This window comes from Geotrypetes seraphini, chromosome 3, assembly GCF_902459505.1.
Source record: "Geotrypetes seraphini chromosome 3, aGeoSer1.1, whole genome shotgun sequence".
NCBI classification, from domain to species: Eukaryota; Metazoa; Chordata; class Amphibia; order Gymnophiona; family Dermophiidae; genus Geotrypetes; species Geotrypetes seraphini.
The window spans coordinates 172743898-172765158 of record NC_047086.1 but is presented as its reverse complement, the minus strand read 5'-3'; the positions used below and the strand labels follow the sequence as shown (position 1 = coordinate 172765158).

Below are 21261 nucleotides of genomic sequence, written 5' to 3'. Positions count from 1 at the left end.
CAGGACTGCTGGAATGGAAGAGAGGTGGAGGGAGAGAAAGGGGGCAGGGTGGTATGGAAGGGTGGTGCTGATGGAATTGATGTACAGGGAAAGGGGAGAGAGACATAAGGGGGAAGGATACTGGATGGAATTGGATTGGAGGGAACGAAAAGGGGCAGATGCTGATTGAAGAGGGGTGGATGAAGAGAGAGAGGGCAGACATTGGATGGTAGTGGGGAAGGTAGAAGGGGAGCCTATGCTGGATGGAAGTGCGGATGGGAGAGATAAGGGAGCAAAAGCAGGAAGGAAATGGAAGGAGAGAAAGAGGGGAGCAGACAATGGAAGTGGAAAGAGAGAGAAGGTATTAGATGGAAGGGGTAGAGAAAGAGGGCACATAATGGAAGGAGGGGATGAATAAAAGGAGGGCACATGATGAAGGAAAAGGATTGAGTTAGGGAAATACTGGAGGGGGTGAGGGAAAGAGGTGGTGAGCTGTAGGTAGACAGTAAAAAAGGAAATTGATGAGAGGGTAGTAAGAACATAATCTAGACAGATGCAGAAAATAAATTGAAAAGGAAAATGAGGGAAAAAAGGGAAAGGGATTGCAGAGGTGTGGGAGAGGGAAGCAGAGGAGAGAGATGCCAGACCAATGGGGGTGAAAGGAGAGATGGAAGGGGAAGGCATACCGTTTCTGGAAGGGGCATAGAAGGAGAAAAGATTCCATATAGGGGCAGAGAGACGGCAGACAGTGGATGGAAGGAAGAGAGTAACAAGAAGAAGAGGAAAGCAGATACTAGGGAAGACAAAGGTAGAAAAAAAATTTTCTATTTATTTATTGCTTTAGGAGACATGTGTCACTGTTTCTGTGGTGTTGCATTGTATGCAGAGTCCAGCTTCTTGCTGGTTCAATTTAACCTTTGTCTATGTATTTCTATTTCATCCCCACTTTTACAAAACTGTGGAGCGTTTTTTAGCGCCAGCCGCGGTGGTAGCAGCTCTGATGCTCAGAATTCTATGAACGTCAGAGCTGTTATCATCGTAGCTAAAATCCACACTACAGTTTTGTAAAAGAGGGAGGGGTTAGTTTGTAATGACATATTCCATACTAGGCAAAGGTGTTTTCTGTGTTCTGTGTGTTCGAAAGACACGGATTTTTGTTAGGATTGACTGCAGGATTGATCTGTACTAGTCTGGCTTGCTTAGTTTTACAATGAGTGTATTGATGTTGTACTGTTCACTGCAGTATGTAAGATGCTGCCTTTTCCCAGGTACTCATGTGTGACATGTGGATTGTTACTAAAAATTATGTTTTTCATACAGATGGGGGGGTGTCAAAAAAATGATGGGCCCGGGGTTTCACATATGCTAGGTTCGCCACTGTCCTGAGTATAAATAAAAAGGGATCTTGCATGCTGACTGGAGAAGTAGCCTAATGGTTAAAGCAGCATGCTGAGAACCAGAGAAGCCAGGATTCAAATCCCACTAATGTTCCTTGTGTAGTCACCTAACCCTCTATTGCCTGAAGTACAAACTTAAGGACTCTTTTACTAAAGCCTAGCATACACTAATGGAATCAGAACATGCTGAATGCTTATGAGCCAAGTGGCACTTAGGCCCTGATTCTATAAACAGCACCTAACTCCTAGGCACCATTGAGCACAACTGTCAATCATCTGCTAGAAGCCATTTATAGAATCACTAGCTGATGCCCCGGCGTTGCACGGGTATTTAATTATAGCAATAACACTGTAAATGGATTCAAATAAAGATACTTTATAGTGGTGAATGAAATTATTATTTTACAGCTTTATAAAAAGTACAATATTCAAATTATAATGTGAAATATTTGACAAAATGAATACAATACAACTAACACAAAACTTGATTATAAACAACATTTTTAGTTTCACCTCCAGGAGCAAGAACATATAAATTCTTGGGTGAACCCACCCTTGAGCAAGCAACATAGAGTTGTCCATGGGAAAAACAGGGGGATCTTAAATCCACTCCACAGTATGTAATAGTCTGTCCCTGTGATTTGTTGATTGTGATAGAGAATGCAAGTCTCACTGGAATTTGCAATCTCTTAAACTGAAAAGGAAGATGTGTTGCAAGTTTCGTTCAAATCGGGCAAGCCGTTTTTGCGTTGGCAGCTTTTTACATTTTTTCCATTGACATGAATGGGTGAAATTTGATTTTCTGTTTGTAGCTCCGCCCACGTGTGCAGGTGGGCCGTGAGACCCCCAGAACATATCACCCCAGGTAGTGAGGGATCTGCATACCAAGTTTCGTTCAAATCGGGCAAGCCGTTTTTGCGTTGGCAGCTTTTTACATTTTTTTCCATTGACATGAATGGGTGAAATCTGATTTTCTGTTTGTAGCTCCGCCCACGTGTGCAGGTGGGCCGCGAGACCCCCAGAACATATCACCCCAGGTAGTGAGGGATCTGCATACCAAGTTTCGTTCAAATCGGGCAAGCCGTTTTTGCGTTGGCAGCTTTTTACATTTTTTCCATTGACATGAATGGGTGAAATCTGATTTTCTGTTTGTAGCTCCGCCCACGTGTGCAGGTGGGCCGCGAGACCCCCAGAACATATCACCCCAGGTAGTGAGGGATCTGCATACCAAGTTTTGTTCAAATCGGGCAAGCCGGTTTTGAATTACAGTGAGAATGGCAGGTTTTTACATTTTTTTCCATTGACATGAATGGGTGAAATGTGAATTTCTGTTTGTAGCTCCGCCCACGTGTGCAGGTGGGCCGCAAGACCCCCAGAACATATCACCCCAGGTAGTGAGGGATCAGCATACCAAGTTTCGTTCAAATCGGTCAAGCCGATTTTGCGTGATCGCGGCACATACACACACACATACATACATACATACCTCCGATTTTATATATATAGATACCTAATGGCACCTAAGTACTCTTAGGCGTTGAATCCTTAGACACGCTGCCATTTAGGTTATTTATTTGTTTTCTATTCATCCTTCAAGAAAGGATTAGACAAATTCCTACTGGAAAAGAAGATAGAGGGGTATAGATAGAAGATTACTGCACAGGTCCTGGACCTGCTGGGCCACCGCGTGAGCGGACTGTTGGGCACGATGGACCTCGGGTCTGACCCAGCAGAGGCATTTCTTATGTTCTTATGTTCTTATGTTCCCAAAGAGCTCAGAATGGGTTACAGGCTAACACAGGGGTGTCCAACCTGCGGCCCGAGGGCCACATGCAGCCCCGTGAAGTATTTTGTGCGGCCCTGGTCGAGGGCGATGCAGTGTTTTCTTCTGCTGCCCCCGGGTATTTACTGTCTTGCCGGCTCCCTCCTCTGTCTTGCTCCAGTGTTTGCGCATTTGTGTGGCCCCAGAAAATTTTTTTTCAGCCAATGTGGCCCAGGGAAGCCAAAAGGTTGCACACTCCTGGGCTAACATACATAATATACAGTTAATGTACCATAGTTACAGTACAAGTTTTTATCCTGTTAGGATTTTCTTGGCCTAAATGCGTGCACCTAAGTTAGGCGCTTAAATGCGCCCAAGTCAAACAATGCCCAAAATCCGCCCAAAATCCACTCCTAACTACACCTACTTGCTGGTAGGTGCCTACTGAATTAGGCACCTACCAGCTAATTAATGATTTTTTAAATTCTTTTTAAATTGCGCTTTCAATTATCAACACTGATTAAACAAACTGGGTGACTAGATTGGCTAGGCGCAGATCTAGGCACCTAACTTTAGGCATCATTTATAGAATCTGGGCCTTAGTGCACGTTACAGTTCTTTAGCACACCCTGAGCTTTTAGTAAAAGGGTCCCTTAAGAGTACAAGCCCTTTTTGGATAAGGAAATGCCTACTGTGGCTGAATAACACTCACCTTTAACTACTCATGAAAAGATATGAGCTAAATTCAAACTGCGGGGTCCTTTTATTAAGGTGCACTAACCGATTTAGTGCATGCTAAATGCTAAGACATCCATTACAGTGGTGCCTCGCATAACGAACGCCTCGCACAGCGAACGCTGCGCACAACGAACTTTATGTCTTGCTCCCTACAACGAACTTCGTTTCACACAACGAAGTCGCCCGAGCTGCATCCTTCCGCGCAGGCACTGCGCTTAACTGCCCTCTCTCCGCCTGGCTCCCTCTTGCCCCCCCGACTCCCCGACACGATCGGGGCAAAAAGGAGCCCAAGCCCTCTTGCCCCGCCGATTCCCCAACTCCCCGACAATATAGTCGGGTTGGGCCCATGTGCCTCAGGCCCTGCCCCCAGGAGGGACCTAAGGCTCCCGGGCCTATTCTGATTGGCCCAGGCGCCTTAGGCCCCACCAGTAGGCGGAGCTTTGGGACGGATGGGCCAATCCGGCCTCATTCCGTCGTTGGCTGCCTGCCGGACAGGCGGGTTTGGCTCCCGTCTGTCCGGCCAACTACAGAAAGGTACGGGGAAGGGGGTTGGGGGTGTCGTGGGGGTCGGCCAGGGGGGTCGCGGGTCGGCTGGGGGGGCGGTCGGAGGTTCTTGGGGGGGGCGGTCGTTGGGGGGAGGGGGGGTTTGCGTCGAGGGCAGGAGGGCCTGGGATCCCTCCTGCCCGTAATGTAGTGCAGGGTGGGGTTAGGGGGTCGCCGTGGCCAGGAGGACTTGGGCTCCCTCCTGGCCCGATATTGTCGGGGAGTTGGGGAATCGGCGGGGCAAGAGGGCTTGGGCTCCCTTTTGCCCCGATCGTGTCGGGGAGTCAGGGGGGCAAGAGGGCTTGAGCTCCCTTTTGCCCCGATCGTGTCGGGGAGTCGGGGGGGCAAGAGGGCTTGAGCTCCCTCTTGCCCCGATCGTGTCGGGGAGTCGGGGGGGCAAGAGGGCTTGAGCTCCCTCTTGCCCCGATCGTGTCGGGGGTGCCAGGGACCACACGGAGTCACCCACCGTACCACCCGATTCGGGTAAGCGCAGGTATCGGTGGGTGGCTTATTTGCGGGGGGGGGGGTGCCTTATTTTACATTTTTTTCTAAAAAGGGGGGGCTGTCTTATTTGATGGCCCTGCCTTATCATCGGGGAAACACGGTAGAAAAAAAAAAAATGAACAGTTAAGTCCCAGTTTTTGCCGCTGAGACTCTGCCCTCTCTCACTGTAAAATTAGACTCTACTTAGTCTGTCTTTAAATTTAAAAAATGTGTGTTGTTTTAAAAAACAATTATGTTTTTAGATGTATCTAAATAAAAATAGTAACCAAAAATTTATCTTTTTTTATGTCACCTTAGCATATTTTATGCTACAGAACGAATTATTTTTTTTAACATGTATTGTTATGGGAAAACGCGTTTCACATAACGAACTTTTCGCATAACAAACTTGCTCCTGGAACGAATTAAGTTCGTTGTGTGAGGCACCACTGTATATTCCTTTTTTAAAAATATATATATTTTTATTGAGAATGGCAGTTGGCACATACACCTGATAACACAAACAGCAAGGCTGTGATACAGAGGGGTGTACTAACAATAGAAAGACTAACAGCGACGACCCCCCCCCTAATAGACACTGCCTAAGCAGAACCAGGCCAGTCCACCATTCTATTTTTAACACCAACTCAACCACACCCCCAGCAAACCTCCAACCCATTCACCTCAAAAGATACAACAAACATTCAACAAGCAACCCCAGCACACCTCCCAGACATACTGACCCCCCCCCCCCCAGCCACACACACATACCCAACCCCCGGAGTACAGTGAGGACAAAGAAGTTACAAAAGGGTAGAATGGTGGAATGCAAGACTTAGCAAAAGGCTTAGATGAGAGCCAAGTCCAATAAGCGCCCCCACAAAGAGACATAATACCTCATGTCCGATCGCTGGGACATACCATAGGAGCGCATCTCAAATTGGGCCATTTCTCTTAGCCTACACTTCCATTGGTTTATTGCGGGGGAATCCTCGAAAACCCAATATGCCAAAATTATTTTTTTAGCTAAGAGTATAGCATTGTAGAGGAATCTACACTGGGGGGTGGTAAGTCCCTGCTCCTGAAGCAGTTCTTCAAAGCCCAAAAGGAGTATTCCATAATCATCCATTATATTCCTATGGGCATCTTAGCATTTAGCGCTCGCTAAATCGGTTAGTGCACCTTAGTAAAAGGACTACTGAGTTCAGGAGGGTGCAAACCAAAAGAAAAAGGTTTGATCTTTCATTTTTAAATCTTATATCATTTATTGTGTCATCTTTTACATTTTCAGATTTTATTTTAGTGTGTACTAATTGTAAAAAGCAAATGCAAGAGAGATGTTCAGAGATGACAAAATGGAAAAATACATTTTAAAAAATCATTTCATTTGAAAATAATACAAAATAACACTGGAAACACCACCAACATTTAGGGCTCCTTTTTTTTTACAATGGGCTGGCGAGATAAATGCTCCGACACTTACCTCGCCGGCCCACAGTAAAAAGCTCTACTGCGGTTTGATAAAAGGGGCCCTTAATCTGTCATTTTAAACAACTGCAAATTCTGAAGAGTGCAATGGAGGAAGATGATAAAAGCCATCTTAGATAAGTGATATCCTATAGTGCTTGAATTCTATGGCTGGTAAATGGGAATTGTTTTATTGATGGTGCTGCAACAAATTGGTAAATGGGATATGCCCTTGAGATTGTGGTTAAGAATGAATATGCACATTGATAGCCTAATTCTATAAAAAGCACTAAAAATTGTGGGTGCAAATTTGGCCACGCTTCCAATTTGCTTGTGCAATTTAATTGAATAATGAGCCAATTAGCACTAATAATTGGGATCTTAATCAATTATTGGTGCTAACTGGAATTAAGTAAAATTTGTTCTTGTAAAGTTGCAAAAAAGGGGGCATGGCCATGGACTGATCGGGGTATTCTTGCAATTTACATGTGTGGTTACAGAATAAAAGGGGATCTGTGCCTAATTTAGACATGAGGATTTATTTTCCCGTTTCAACTGGTATAAATGACTGCGCTTAACCTCCCCCCCCTCCACACACACTTTTACAAAACCGCAGATGCAGTTTTTAGTGCAGGCAGATGTGCTAAATGCTCTGCTCTGCTCCCAACACTCACAGGAACTCTATGAGTTTTGGAAGCAGTGCAGAGCATTCAGCGGAAAGTTCATTCAGGGGAAAGTTAGGCGTGATTCTTGGCACCAAGCAAAATTCTATAAATAGTGCCTAACTTTGACCACCATTTAGAGAATTGGGCTATTTTTTTCGTTGCCAATTTTTTAGGCACCATTTATAAAATCTAATCCTAAATGGATTTTTTTTTTTCTACCATTATCTACTACAGTATGTTACCCTCTAATTTATAGGCTTTCAGTCAATCCCAATCGAGTCTATATTTACCCCCCTTTTTTTTTTTTTTACAAACCATGCAAGAGGATTTTTGTGCTGGCCGACTTGCTGAATGCTCTGTGCTGCTTCAGTGATCATAGAGTTCCTATGAGCGTCACAGCAGCACATAGCATTCAGCATGCTGGCTGGTGCTAAAAACCTCTTGTGCGGTTTTGTAAAAAGGGGGGGGGGGGGGGTTAAACTTAACAGGGACACTAAAATATGACTCTATGATTCCTAAACTGTGTACATGACATTGGATACCTATGGAGGTTAGGATTTCATTTACAATTTGAATGTTGATTTTTAAGTTACATTTTCTTTTTTCAGATTGTCCCTGAATGTTTATGCAAATTCTTGCATAATGAACTAACTAGAATCCTCATTTTCAAATAAAACCCTCTATAAAGGATATAAAAATGTCAATTTCAGATATTTATTTTTAATTTCTTATACATCGCCTGCAAGCCCAAAAACTACTGAAGTACTGTACAATCAGGTACAATAGATATTTTCTGTCCCTGGAAAGGCTCACAATCTAAGGCAGTAAAATGGTTGCCTATTGCCCTCTATATACAGTTTAAATTGCTATTAATGGCTCATTCTGCATTATATCAGAACTGTTCTTGTTATCAGCGCTCTAATTTGCAACATTATTTGCCAATATGTGTCTTTGATCAGAAGCTGCAGGTGATTTGGTGGTCCCTGATTATCACCCGTGGCGATTGGACAGGAATAGGAATGGTACATTTTCTGTGACTGGACCATATGAGTAGAATAAGTTGCCTTTTAGAGCTGAAAAAAACAAAATAAATTTGTCTTTTTCTAAGCGACAGCTTCAACAATATCTATTACATATGGCTTTCATTCAGTTTTGAGGCACTCTAATTCACCCCCAACCCCCTTTTATCAAGCTGTGCTAGAGGTTTTTAGCGCAGGCCAGCGAGGTAAGTGCTTCGATGCTCACAGGAATTCTATGAGTGTTGGAGCATTTATCGCACCAGCTGGCACTAAAACCTCTAGCGCAGCTTGATAAAAGGGGCCCTCAGTGAACTTATAATGGCCCGGTCCGTACTGGTATTCTGGAACATTTTTGTAATTTATTTCTTTGCATGTGTTTTTGATTGTTTTCTTATATTGTATGTTTTTCTATTCTCTGCCTTAGACAAAGGTGGATTATAAATAAACTATAAGCTAACTTAGTACCTGAGGCAATGGAGGGTTAAGTGATTTGGCCAAGATCAAAAAAATCTGCCGCTCTAACCTTCTGGCTACTCCTCAACTCTAACAGTGTTTAGTTGTTTTAGTTTGCATTTGTGTAATCTTCTTACTTCAGAACTGCAAAGTGAGCTCTATTCTTTGAAATACTGAGAATTGGCTAGAGTTCAGCTGTTTGAACAAACTTTGTAAATGGCATGTGGCTGACATAAAAGGTCTAGTAATTAAGAATTGCAATGGGCTACTTAAAGGGCTGAGAGTAAGAGTTCAAATACTAGTGTTGAAGGGAATATGTTTATTAGTTATTTTATTTGATATTGTATTACTGAAAGTATTTTGTTTTATCCATTTTAACATTGTTTTATGGGAAGCAGGATAGTAAGATTTTATAAAGAAATAAACAAGTGTAATATAAATGCAGGTGTTTGGAGGTAGCAGAAGAGGTGGTTACATTCAGTTCCTTGTTTCTCCTTTCTCTACCAAAGCAGAAGGTGGCAAGTTAAAAAAAAAAAAAGATGCCACATTACTGTCTCCCTTTTTACACGTAATTACCTTCCTCTACATTTCAGTTTCTAGCTCAGGCAGAACTAGATAGATCTGCTCGCCATCATTTAGAAGGGATGCGATAGGGGAAAGACTAAAAGTTAAAGCATCATGGGCTTTCAACACAATTCATCTTCACGTTCACCCAATACTAAAGACAGTATCCAGCAGGTGGCCCCAGATCCCTTTAAAATCTGATAGCTCGATTCCCACCCATAAATGTTGCTTCTATTCAATGACTAGGATTTAGGAGGCTTAGAACCCTGCTCCTCCCAACCACATCAACAGAGAAGATAAAACAAAAAAAAAATCCCACTTACAGGCAGGAAACTGGCAATGACTTTCCAGTCTTCTGTGCCATTCTGCTCCACCAGTCTCTTTAACTTCTCATCCTGAGATAGGGAGGGGAAATCACCATTAGTACAGAGTAGACAGCCAGGTCAGCACAACACGGGCTCTGAGACAGCATTATTGTCAGCTGTTTAGACACCACACACACTTGGAACACAAAAAGGAAGACATTACCATTTTACCCTGCCATTCACAGTATCTTTCTGTATCGTTGCTGTTGGCAGGGTCTTAGATGTAGAAAGCAAACTCAGTCTGGTTCAACAAGCCAAAAAATACAGTGCCCTTGTTTTTCATGTTCCTCAAAGGAGAGTGCAATGCACACAACAGGCTAACTGGAACATGTGGGATACTGGTGATTCTTTTTAGGAAATTTAATGAGTTTTGGGCACAGAGGACCTTCTGTGACTGGGCCAAACCATGAGATACCTTATAGCTTTGGCCTTCACTCCCAGTCCCAAGGGCTGCCTACAGGTCAGGTTTTCAGGATATCTCTAATGACTAGGTATACAAACCTAAGGATTAGATTAGAATAGACTTTGTCTAAGACAGCTCTACATGCTTTTTACCTCCATTATATGCAGACCTTCCTTATGTATATTCATTAGCGACATCCTGAAAACCTGGCCTGTTGGCAGCCATCAAGCACTGGGAGTGAAGACCAAAGCCTTAAGCAATATAGCATTTCCCACCATTATTATAGCTACAAGCAATGAAGCAATTCCTCTGCAGACAAGAGATGGTCATGCGGCCCAAATGCTTAAAGCCTTTCTTCATTCCAAACCATTGTTTATTTAGTTCAGAATTAAAGGGAGCTTCTGCCTACATTTGAATACTAGCCAAAAAAATAAGTTTACCAAACATTTGGGAGTAGGCAAAAGAGAGGAAACAAGTTCTCAAATGTTAAGTCAGCCTAAAGGAATATGGGAAAAGGAATCAGTATGGTGAAAAGCCTTAGTAGCAGGGACTACTACTAAATGTTTATTTCAGGTAAATTATAAGCAATATGAGAGACAGAGGTTTTCTAACACATGGAACTGTGGCCTACAAAGAATCAAACTTTTTTTTTTTTTTTTAGAAAGCTCATTTAAGTTCAGCCAAATAGATGGAGACTGAATATTATTAGTACCTATTTAATTCCACCTATCACTAGCTCTTCTAACTCATCTATGAGAGTCTTCATCCAGGTCTCTACTCTGATGATTAGGTTTGAAATGTTTTCTGCTACTTCCTGATTGAAGTTTTCACCTGACTGCTGTATGATGGTCTTTGGTTGCTAGGTAACCATCCACTCTGACCCCATTGTTTTGCCTGGTTGCCATAGTAACCCATGTCAGAAAAGACAATTCTGCAGTATCCAGAAGATCCAACACTTGTTTCTAAACTTTTCAAAACTCAATAAAATATTACTTTTTTCCCTTTTGTTCATACACGTCCATGATGGGGTGGGGGGTGGGAATATTTTATGATTTATTTTGCTTATGAATAAACTGTTGGGTATAAGTGAAGGGGGATATTTAATGTGAGTTAGAATTTGATGATATATTAAGTGATGTTAAAGTATAAATGATTGTATTATATGTTACACTTATTGTGAACTTTAAAAATGAATAAAGTTTAATTTAAAAAAAACAAAACCTCTCAATAAAATTGATACTGTATATATTGATCTTATTCAGATTATAAAAAGAGAAAACACATTGCTCCTGAGTAAAAATGAGACTTTGAGGGGAAATTAACTATAGCACTGACCATCATATTTTCACCCCTCAGATGAGTCATTTTTCCAATGCAACCTTCCAAGCTTGTCTACAGCTCTGTACATGTAACTTAAAGTCACAAATACTAAATAGTTATAAAATTTAATAGGCAAACAGACCAGTATGGTGGGTCTTGCTGTTCAGGAAATTCATCTCACACCTGCATATTGGGCCTGCCAATGTCAAGTGCAGTAGGAAGAGGCAGCACTGTCACATACTCCAAGAAAGAATTATATAGGCTTTTTCTTATACCCCCTCCTTTACTAATACAGGTTTTAGCACTGGTAGCATTGGTAACTGCTCCAAAGCTCATAGGAATTCTATGAGCATCTGATCAGTTTCTGCCACTGCCGGTGCTAAAACCCGTGCAACGAATTAGTAAAGGAGGGGGATAATGCATTGTGGTCTGAAGAATTAAACTGGAGCCTGAAGGTACTATGGAGTCTCCTGTCTTTGCTATACTTGGGTGGGCTTTCTGAGAAAGCTGCCCACATTTTTTTCTTAGTACTTACTAAGATCCCGGTTGGCCCAGGTGCCGAAGGCCCCTCCTGTGGGTGGAGACTTAGGCGCCTGGGCCAATCAGGCCCTTAAGCCCCTCCCAAGTGCATCCCACATGCACCGGGAAGGGGCATACCCACCTCATTCAGGTGGAGGTGGGCCTGCCGGTCGGAGGGAAAAACCCAGCCAGCCAGCCTTCCTACAAGGTTAGAGGGGGGTCTGTGGGGGGTTTGGGTGGGGTGATCCGGGTGGGGAGGCAGTGGCAGCGATCTACAGGGGGTGGGGGGTTCTGGCAGGATGGATTGGTCATCCCTCCTGCCGCTTTCATTCAGGGCGGAGGAGGGGGGTTCCGGGCAGGAGGGACTGGGCATCCCTCCTGCTGCGTTCATTCAGGATCAGGGGTTCTGGGCAGGAAGGACTGGGCATCCCTCCTGCCGTTTTTGTTGGGAGGGTGTTCCGGGCAGGAAGGACTAGGCATCCCTCCTGTCACTTTCATTTGGGGTGGGGGAGGGGGGTTCCAGGCAGGAGAGATAGGGCATCTCTCCTACCGCGTTCGTTCGGGGAGGAAGGGGGTGTTCCAGGCAGGAGGGACTGGGCATCCCTCCTGCCACATTTGTTCGGGGAGGGGAGAGAGGCGACCGCAGTCATTAAACTTATCACAGCAGGGATATCCCTTGCTGCGATAAGCTCAACGGCCACATTTACTTACAATGTAGGCCAGCAATGTATTTTGCTGGCCTACATTGTACACGTCTCCCACTAACCTAGGGAGACGAGTACAGCCGCCTAAGGCTACTTCCAGGCCAAACCACGCCTAGCCTTAGGAGAGCTTAGGCAGGCTTGTGTGCCAGCCTAGGCTCCCAGAGGCACCTCCAATGTAGGCGGCCTGCCTCAGGAGCTTTTTTTCTAAATACGGCATCCCGATTGGCTGGTTAGACAGCGGTAGGACGCCTACTGCTACCTACAATCGGGACACCATTTATAGAATCCTGGCCTAAGAGCTCACACAGTGAACAGGTCAATTGAGTGGAAGAGATGCTGGAGGGTGAGTTTTTGCTTTGTGGAATTTGTTAGTATTGTTTTATACTTTTAAGTAACTCTAGGGATGATTGATCATGAGTGTTAAGAGTGATTGAAAGAAAGATAGTTAAATGATCATTAGGTCCACCAGTAGCATTGTTAACACATCTTTAACTCCAATCACTATCCTTCCCTGTCCTCGCATCACTTTTTCCTTCTCACAAAGCCCAACTGATCATTTAAGAATAAGGATCTCACAATGTAACCATTACAAAATGTCTTAACACTCGATTAAGTTGTGTAGACTCAGTCTCTTACACTATTAAGTCAGCTCATCACCATCCTAATATTGGCGATATGCTTCTCCTGATATACCAAAACCCACAAAATAAATTGCAACCACTTGATGCCAGATTTTGTACAATGCAATTTGTATTACTTTGGAGCATCATCACAACTGAGGGATTAATGGATACCCTAGCTCATATCCCCTGATGTGCGCATGGACTAGCATTAGAAGTGCCACACCCAGTGAGAGACAACCACATATGTGAGTGCTGACTATATAATAAAATGATATATATATATATATAAGGCCTGGCATGGTGGCTCCCTGATGACAGCTAGAATGTTTGACAACTAGACACAGAAGTCCTGGACAAAGAGGGTGTTTTTTTACCCCACTGAAGTCTCAATTAGCACTACAGTAATACCTAAAAGCTTCTCCCCTTCTTGCTTAGCAACCAGTTCAAACAAAGATTGCTAAAGTTGTATGTGTCTTCAAGGCTGCCTTCCTACAGAAGCATGCCTCTCTGTAACGTTCAATGGGACACTGCAGAGGTTACATTTTTGATCACACAGGAAAAGTTAGCCTTTATTGAGATCAGTCCATCTGTCTCAATTTATGGATTTCTTTTGCATTTGCAAACTCGAAAAGTTTTGATCCTCACCTCTTCACGTGTCCATCTAGTCTTCCCTAGATGGCGTTTCCCTGCCTTAGAAAGCAGACCGTCATAATCATGATCATACATCTCAATTTCATCATCATCTTCATCACTGCTGTATATACTGTGGAAAGAGCAAGCAGGAGGATGGAAAAAATGCCAAGTTACAAAGCACACACAAACATAAAAAAACCCTAATCTTTACAAAGACAAAATCTTGAAAACTTGTACAACAAGATCTTGCTCTGATATTCTGAACAGGTTCTACTGTTTTTGGTATCCACAGATACAAGTGAAAGGGCTGGCGACCTGATTATGAATCTGCATGTTTAGACCTGCTCATACTGTTAGATCAGTGGTGAGTTACACATTTGGCAACCTTTCCACCAATGAAAATTTAATAGAATTGCAAAGTCCGGAGCTAACATAAACAAGAACTGGAGATTGTGTGTCCTTTACAAAAGTGAATGCTCAAAAAAATCTCTTAACTTGTGAAATACTCTATCAGGTGTATTCAAACAAGCCGGTTTCATATTCCACGAAAACGAAGCTTTGTTAAATAAAGGAAAAACACTCCTGCTCTTTAAAGTCAATAGAGTTAGCAAGTTTACTATCCTAGGGATGAAATGTGAGAAATTTCTGGAGCACAAATCTCTTATAACTAAATTTCTACTAAGGTCATCAAGTGATCTCCTTCATTGTTTTGTAAATAAACACCAATACCCAACACACCCACTGTCCATGGTCAAGCAGACAAAGGTAATCCAACAAAGTAACCTGAGAATTATCAAACTATTTTCCACTCCATATTATGGTAATTTGTACTTGTTTACCTTAATGAAACTCTTCACTACCTTGAACCATATCTGAAATACCTATTCATCTACAATAATAAGGGATTCCCCCCAGACACAGCAATTTAAACAAAGAAACATCTCTGTTCTCACAGCTGCACTTGAGTTAGGCACACAACAAAACTTCATGTCAGTTGGATGTTTCTCTAATAGCAACATTTTTGTATGTTAACCAACAATCCGTAGTAATAGAAATTGCCTTGAGCATTAATTTCATAAAGAAAGATTTTATTTTCCACAGGCACAGAGGAAAAGATTTTGAGTGTGCATTTTTTTTTTTTAGTAACACCTCACATATTTGTTCTCTAAGGCAACACTTTATTTTCGTCTTCAAGGTACACAACTCATCCTTTCTGAAACTTCATCAAGAAGAGCTACTACAGTCCTGATAGATTGCAGCTGTGTCAGTTTGGAGACTGATGACAGCAAGTGAAACTTCAGACTAATGAATTCATGAGAAAAAAAAAAGAAACAAGAAAGTGTATTAAGAATGCAGCCTTCCAGCTTATCACGAGCAAGCTAACTTATTTTGAATTTCAACTGATGCACACAGCATCCAATGCAACTTCAGATTCCCAAATAAACTGCTCTGCACACACCAAAATCAGCACCGTCACTGTGTGGTTAAGAGCTACTGCCACGCATGCTAAACTTAATTCAGAAGGAAATTAAATGATGCAATTGGTAGTGCAAACAGAAGGAAAGGAGACATTATTTTACTATCCCTTGAAAAGGAGGGTGGGGGAAACCAGGAATCCATTTATTTTGCCCAATTCCCTTGCCTCCGGGAAGCAGAATTGCATATGATAAGCACTGCCTGCCTGCGCCACCCATAATAAGGCTCTGGTCCATGCCGTCCTCGAAGCGTGAATGGGCTCTGCATTTAGATTCACAATCTTGATTTCCCAGTAAATAAAGCAAGGGCAGTCCCTATGCAAGGCCTGAGAAGGACGATCCTTTGCCCCCCCCCCCCTCCCCCGGAGGTCAAGGTGACAGTCGTAGGGATCAGTTCACTTTCCGTCTGCGAATCTGTCTCTGCACACTAGGGCCAACTTTGGCTGGGGCGGAGGACAGCCCTCCTCCAATATTTAAGGGGAAAGTCCCTGACAGAACCCTTAAAACAGGTGCCAAAGCGAAAGGGGAGCTAAAAAGGGGGAAGGGAAGAAACAGAGAACCCACGTGTACGGGCTGAAAACAAACTCCAAGACAGAAGTCACACCAACATGCCATGAGGTGCTGCCAATACTTCTACCAGACGGTCATAGAGTGGAGATGTCTGACAAGCAATGACAACACAGGCTCCCTCCCCGCTCCACGGGAGAGCAGAAACATGCGCGCGGGAGGGCTGTGTCCAATACCTTCGTGTGCAGCGACATCTCCAGTGACACGCGGGGACAGCCGTGCCGCACTCACCTTAGGCGTGATCTGCTCTCCCAAGTTAACAGAGAGCTACAGCCGAGGATTGTTAAACTTTAATCGCCTCCTACACAGCCTGCCTGTCACCTGACATATGCACAGTTCAGGTCCAGAAAGAATGAATGAAATTCAACTGAACTACCTGCAGTCGATTTTTATTTTTTTTTTTACATTTATTCATCCATCCTATGTGCCATATGCTCGATTACTCCAGTGCAAAAAGTCATTTTTTTTTCCTGTTTGTAGCAATTCTATTTTCCTGCCGCACAGATATCAGAAAACATAAATGTAATCCAAATACACTATTAATACAAAATGATCCCCCCTCCCAGCAAGCGTAAAAGACACAAGGAAACTCTTTCCAAGTCCTGCCAAGTTCTCTCCCACCTGCAATTTCTCCTAAACTAGACCGCTGCCCCCCCCCCCCCCAAAAAAAAAAAAAATGCACGGCCTGACAGCCTTAGATGCAAAGTAAATTAAATCGAACAAAAACATACAAATTAGATCAATGGCTTATCTAGAAATAAAACGTGCAAGATTCTTCATCGAAAACGCAGGTAGGGATGCAAGCATGCCTTACCTGTGCCTCGGTCGCCTGGCCATCGGGAAGAGGAGGAGGAGCAGGAGGCGAAAGCAGTCTGCAAAGTGCTCCACCGCCACTGCCAGAATGAAGTCCAGCAAGAGAGAGAGAGAGAAGCAAAAAAGGAGGAGGAGGAAATAAGTTGCAGTGAGAGGAGTACACTACATTATACTAAACAAAAATTCCTTCAAACAAAGGGCTCTCGGGCACGCCCCCTCCCGCCAAATGTGGCGCGCGAGTTATGCGCATGCGCAGCTGCCCCCTCGCCCTCCCACCTGGATTCTGGTCACTGCTGGGCAGGAGAAGGCGCCTTTTCCTGTACAATCCCCGCTCTAGGGGCTAGGGAAAGGGCTGGCCATCTACTTGTCGAGCACACACGTGTTTTCACTCCCCCCCCCCACTCTTTTTTTTTCTCATTTTGCAAGTAAGTACACGACCCAAAAGCGCTTCTTCATTCTGTGCAGCCTTTTCCTAATACCGACTCGCATGCACACACGCGCACCTTGTTGCGCACCCCGTAAAGCGCTTAATAGACACCCCGGTCCCCACAAGCTCCAACATCTCCCTTCTATTTTAAAGAATACAAAAGAGCTAACTAGGAGCAGGTCGTAGGAAATCGGTTCCCCTCGCCCCCTCAAGACAATTTAGGAGGCGGGAGGAAAATCTAGGCACCCGGATCAGATCGTAAGACCAAATAATAATAATAAAAAGAGTGGGGAATGCAGCGAAGGATGGCAAATCTTAGGGGCTTTCTGTTTCACTTGCTCGTTGGATTTTTGCTGTCGCTCTTAGCAAGGTTTTTGCATCTGTAAAATGGGAAGATTCGAGGAGATGGCTTTGACCGTGAGCCAGGCATTGGCCGCTTCCAGTAAGTCATTTTTCGCGGGCTAAGGGCTAGAACGTAAAAGTTGCAAGTTAGATCCGGGGCAGCAGTGTAGTATTCTGAATGCTCCTGTAATAAACTTTTATAGCACTTTTCCAGTGTGTGGAGCCTCGGCAGCTGAGTTTGTTTTATGGCATGCCCTGCCCCTGCGCCTTTTTTTATTCTGTACAAACTTAATTGTTTTATACTTGATGGGGTTAAGGGTAACTTTGCAGCGGATGAGATCTTGCGGTAGCTATTAACCACTCCTAAAAGAGTTATTGCCGCTGCAGCAAATTTTTTTTTCCAAAAGTATCTGTAAAATGTGCAGGGATGACCCAGATTGAATCTCTAATAAGTGATCCTGTGTAACGTCTGTGAACTGAGGTCTGAGGGTTCTCTTTTTTTTTTTTTTTTTCAGGTTTCAGCTTCTGTTCAACAAGACTGAGACAGTTTTACAGTTCTCGGTAGACGTTTGCATTGCATGTTTCATTTCAAATACAGTACAGGTTTTGTTATATTAAGTTTTCCTTCTGTAGATTTAAATACATTTTCATAGAGCAACGATGTGCTTTAAGGAGTTGTGGGGTTTTTTTTCCCCCAAAGGCTGAGCAGGTGAAGTACACTTATCCCTCTGTATTCGCTATCGCGGTTTCAGCACTCACGATTTGGCTTATTCCCAATTTTTCACATGCTCCTCCCCCCAAAATTACATCATGAGTAAAGTACCTATACTATACCAATAAAAAAGTTTGGCGCTTACCAGCTTTCACTCAGAAAATCGCTGCTTCCATGCTTTCACCCACAAAATCGCTGCTTCCAATTTTCACCCTCAAATCATTGCTTTCCAGCGTGCACAGAGAAAACCGCTACTTGCGTGCTATCAGCCTGAAAATCGCTGCTTTCTTCACCGATATTGCCTCTCCTTCAGGAACAGGTCAGGTCTCCCACCATTGTTTGGTATTCGCGGTTTCAATAGTAATAACGGTGGCTGTTACAAAAAACCGCAAATAACATATAAAAAGTTATTTGCAATTTTTCCATATTTGCGGTTATGTCCTGCCCCTAACCACCACGAATACGGAGGGAGGAGTGTATGTTATTTGCAATGTGCCCTGCAGGTGCCTTCTCATTAATAGGAGTATTGTGTACAGTAGACTCCACTTAAGTGCATGGCCTTCGGACTAGATCTCCACGTGCTCTTAAATGGAGTGTACGCTTAATAGGAGTACGACTTGTCAGTCATGAAATTACAGTACACTGTAGTCAAATGCAATAAAACTTTTATTCAACCAAAAACCCACCATATACAATGTAATATGGTACAGTTGTAGAAAAGTATTGTTCGGTCTAATGCAATAAAACTTTTTTAAAACCAAAAACACTACAGTACTACTACTATTATTAATTATTTCTATAGTGCAACACAGTAATTGTCAACCGTGTCAACATTCTACATTTTACTAAAATAATCAGTCATTGTTTTCTGCATGCAGATTGCACGATTCAGGCTGTGTATCTGACTATTGATGCTGTAAAACTGTCCATAGTCATGGCAGCCATTTATCTCCACATAACAACGTAGTATGTGGAGAGACTTCAGCACGTCTGGGAAGGAAACAATCTCTACAGGTGGTTCATTAGTCGTGATAACAGCAGCAGTATCTTCGTCATCATCAGAGTCTTGGTTGTCTGCAGTATCCTTAATAACTTTACAGATATCGGCATTAGAGCTGTCAGATGATGTGAGCAGATCGTTGTCAATGGCAACATACAACATAAACTCTTGTGACGTGAGTCCAACTGGGAGCTCAATGGACGAAGTGTCTGCTTCAGTTGTCTCATCAGATGCGTGAACGAAGCTTGCCCATCGATAGCAATTTGAAATCGTTGATGATGAGACTCGACTCCATGCCTCCTGTACTATATGAAGATAGTCGCGCACCGTCATTTTTCTCAGCAGCTCAGGGGCTGGATTCCGTGCTTGCATCAATCACTGCCATTACATATCTTAAGCCGAGTGACCTGTAATGACATTTGAAGTTTGTGATTATCCCTTGGTCCATTGGCTAGATCAAAGAGGTCGTGTTTGGCGACAGAAACACGAGTTTGATGTTGGTTAGTCTTACGTCATTGCTGTGTGCTGCACAGTTATCACACAGCATTACAATGTGCCTCCTACGCTTTCTCATCAGATTGTCAAGCTTCTGTAACCATTCAATCCACAATGTCACTGTCATGCATGCGTTTTTGTTGCTTTCATATTCAACAGGTAGGCGTTTAATGTTTTTGAAGCACTGAGGATTTTGATTCTTCTCAATCACCAGTGGCTCGAGCTTTTCACTATCATCCATATTGCAACTGAGCAGCAATGTCAATCGTTCCTTTGGCACTTTGAAGCCAACAGCTTTGAAGCGTTTGAAAGCCAAAGTTTGGTAAGGGATGGCACGCCAGTAGAGGACCATCTCTTCGGCGTTGAACATGTTACATGGTTCATATCCACCAATGACTGATGGCAACACTTCCATGACCCATCTTTCAACAACAAATTCATCTGCATTTTGTTTTTCGCCATGCTGCTTCTTAAATTTTATGCCATTGCGAACTAGAGGATAAGGGGATTGAGGGGTACAGATAGAAGTAAAGGTAGGTTATAGGAATAGTCAGGGACCACTTCACAGGTCATAGGCCTGATGGGCCGCCGCGGGAGCGGACCGCTGGGCGCGATGGACCTCTGGTCTGACCCAGTGGTGGCAACTTCTTATGTTCTATGTTCTTAAGTTTCAAGTTTAATATATATTTGATTGATCGCTTTATCGGTTTCAAAGCGATTTACACATGATTAAAATTACAATATAAAAGAAGTTTTAAAAATAATTAAAAACAAACGAGACATGGACAGTTACGAGATAAACTGGAAACATTAGGATAAGTAGGGGGAGAAATTACAATATATTTGAGCAGAATGGGAAACAAATAAAGGAAAACACATATGGATGGGATAAGAGAGGGGATAATTGAAAAAATGTTATAGAAAAGAGAATAGAATTGGTTCCAAGACTTGTAAAAAATATATTAAATGAGACCAAATAGTATTAAATAACAAAGGCGTCGTTAAATAAGAAAGTTTTTAGTTTACTTTTAAATTTTTCTAAGTTGAGTTCTTCACGTAGATAATTGGGGAGAGAATTCCAGGTTTGGGGAGCTGTGACTGAGAAGATATACTGCCGACGCGTATTGATTATTTTTAGCGAGGGAATTGTTAATAAGTGCTGTTCATCTGATCTTAAAGTTCTATTAGAAGAATAAGGGATTAATAATTTATGAATAAAAGCCGGAGTTTTAAATAGAAGGGATTTAAATGTGAGTAAGCAAAGTTTGTAAATTATTCTGTGGGCCACTGGGAGCCAATACTCACGTGGATTAAAAACTGGCTGGAGCATAGGAAACAGAGGGTGGAGTAAATGGACAATTCTCAGACTGGAAGGGCGTCACCAGCAGGGTGCCACAGGGCTCAGTGCTTGGACCTGTGCTCTTCAACATCTTTATAAACGATTTGAACATTGGTACGAGCGAGGTGATTAAATGTGCGGACGATTCGAAGTAATACAGAGTAGTGAAGACACAGGGTGATTGTGAAGATCTGTAATGTGACATAATCAAGCTTGAGAAATGGGCATCGACATGGCAAATGAAGTTCAATGTGGATAAGTGCAAAGTGATGCATGTCGGGAACAAAAATCTCATGCACGAATACAGGATGTCCGGGGCGATACTTGGAGAGACCTCCCAGGAAAGGGACTTGGGAGTTCCAATCAACAAGTCCATGAAGCCATCTGCACAATGTGCTATGGCGGCGAAAAGGGCGAACAGAATGCTAGGAATGATCAAGAAGGGGATCACGAA

The 21261-nt window shown here is 43.1% G+C and overlaps 1 protein-coding gene across 7 annotated transcripts in view; it reads right to left on the bottom strand.

Moving 5' to 3' along the window:
• Window positions 1-18219, bottom strand: part of MYB (MYB proto-oncogene, transcription factor) — a 99803-nt gene extending 81584 nt beyond the window's left edge. For 4 of the 7 annotated variants that reach the window (XM_033939667.1, XM_033939669.1, XM_033939674.1 and 1 more), the window contains exons 1-3: window positions 16494-16643; window positions 13650-13767; window positions 9394-9465 (exon numbers count right to left, since the gene is read on the bottom strand). In XM_033939667.1, the coding sequence (XP_033795558.1) occupies window positions 9394-9465; window positions 13650-13767; window positions 16494-16516 (213 nt within the window). In that variant the 5' untranslated portion in view covers window positions 16517-16643. Of the gene's footprint in view, window positions 1-9393; window positions 9466-13649; window positions 13768-15855; window positions 15952-16493; window positions 16644-18118 lie in introns of those variants that run through there. The other 3 variants (XM_033939668.1, XM_033939672.1, XM_033939671.1) reach the window with 3 other exon arrangements.
• Between the last annotated feature and the right edge of the window lie 3042 nt (window positions 18220-21261).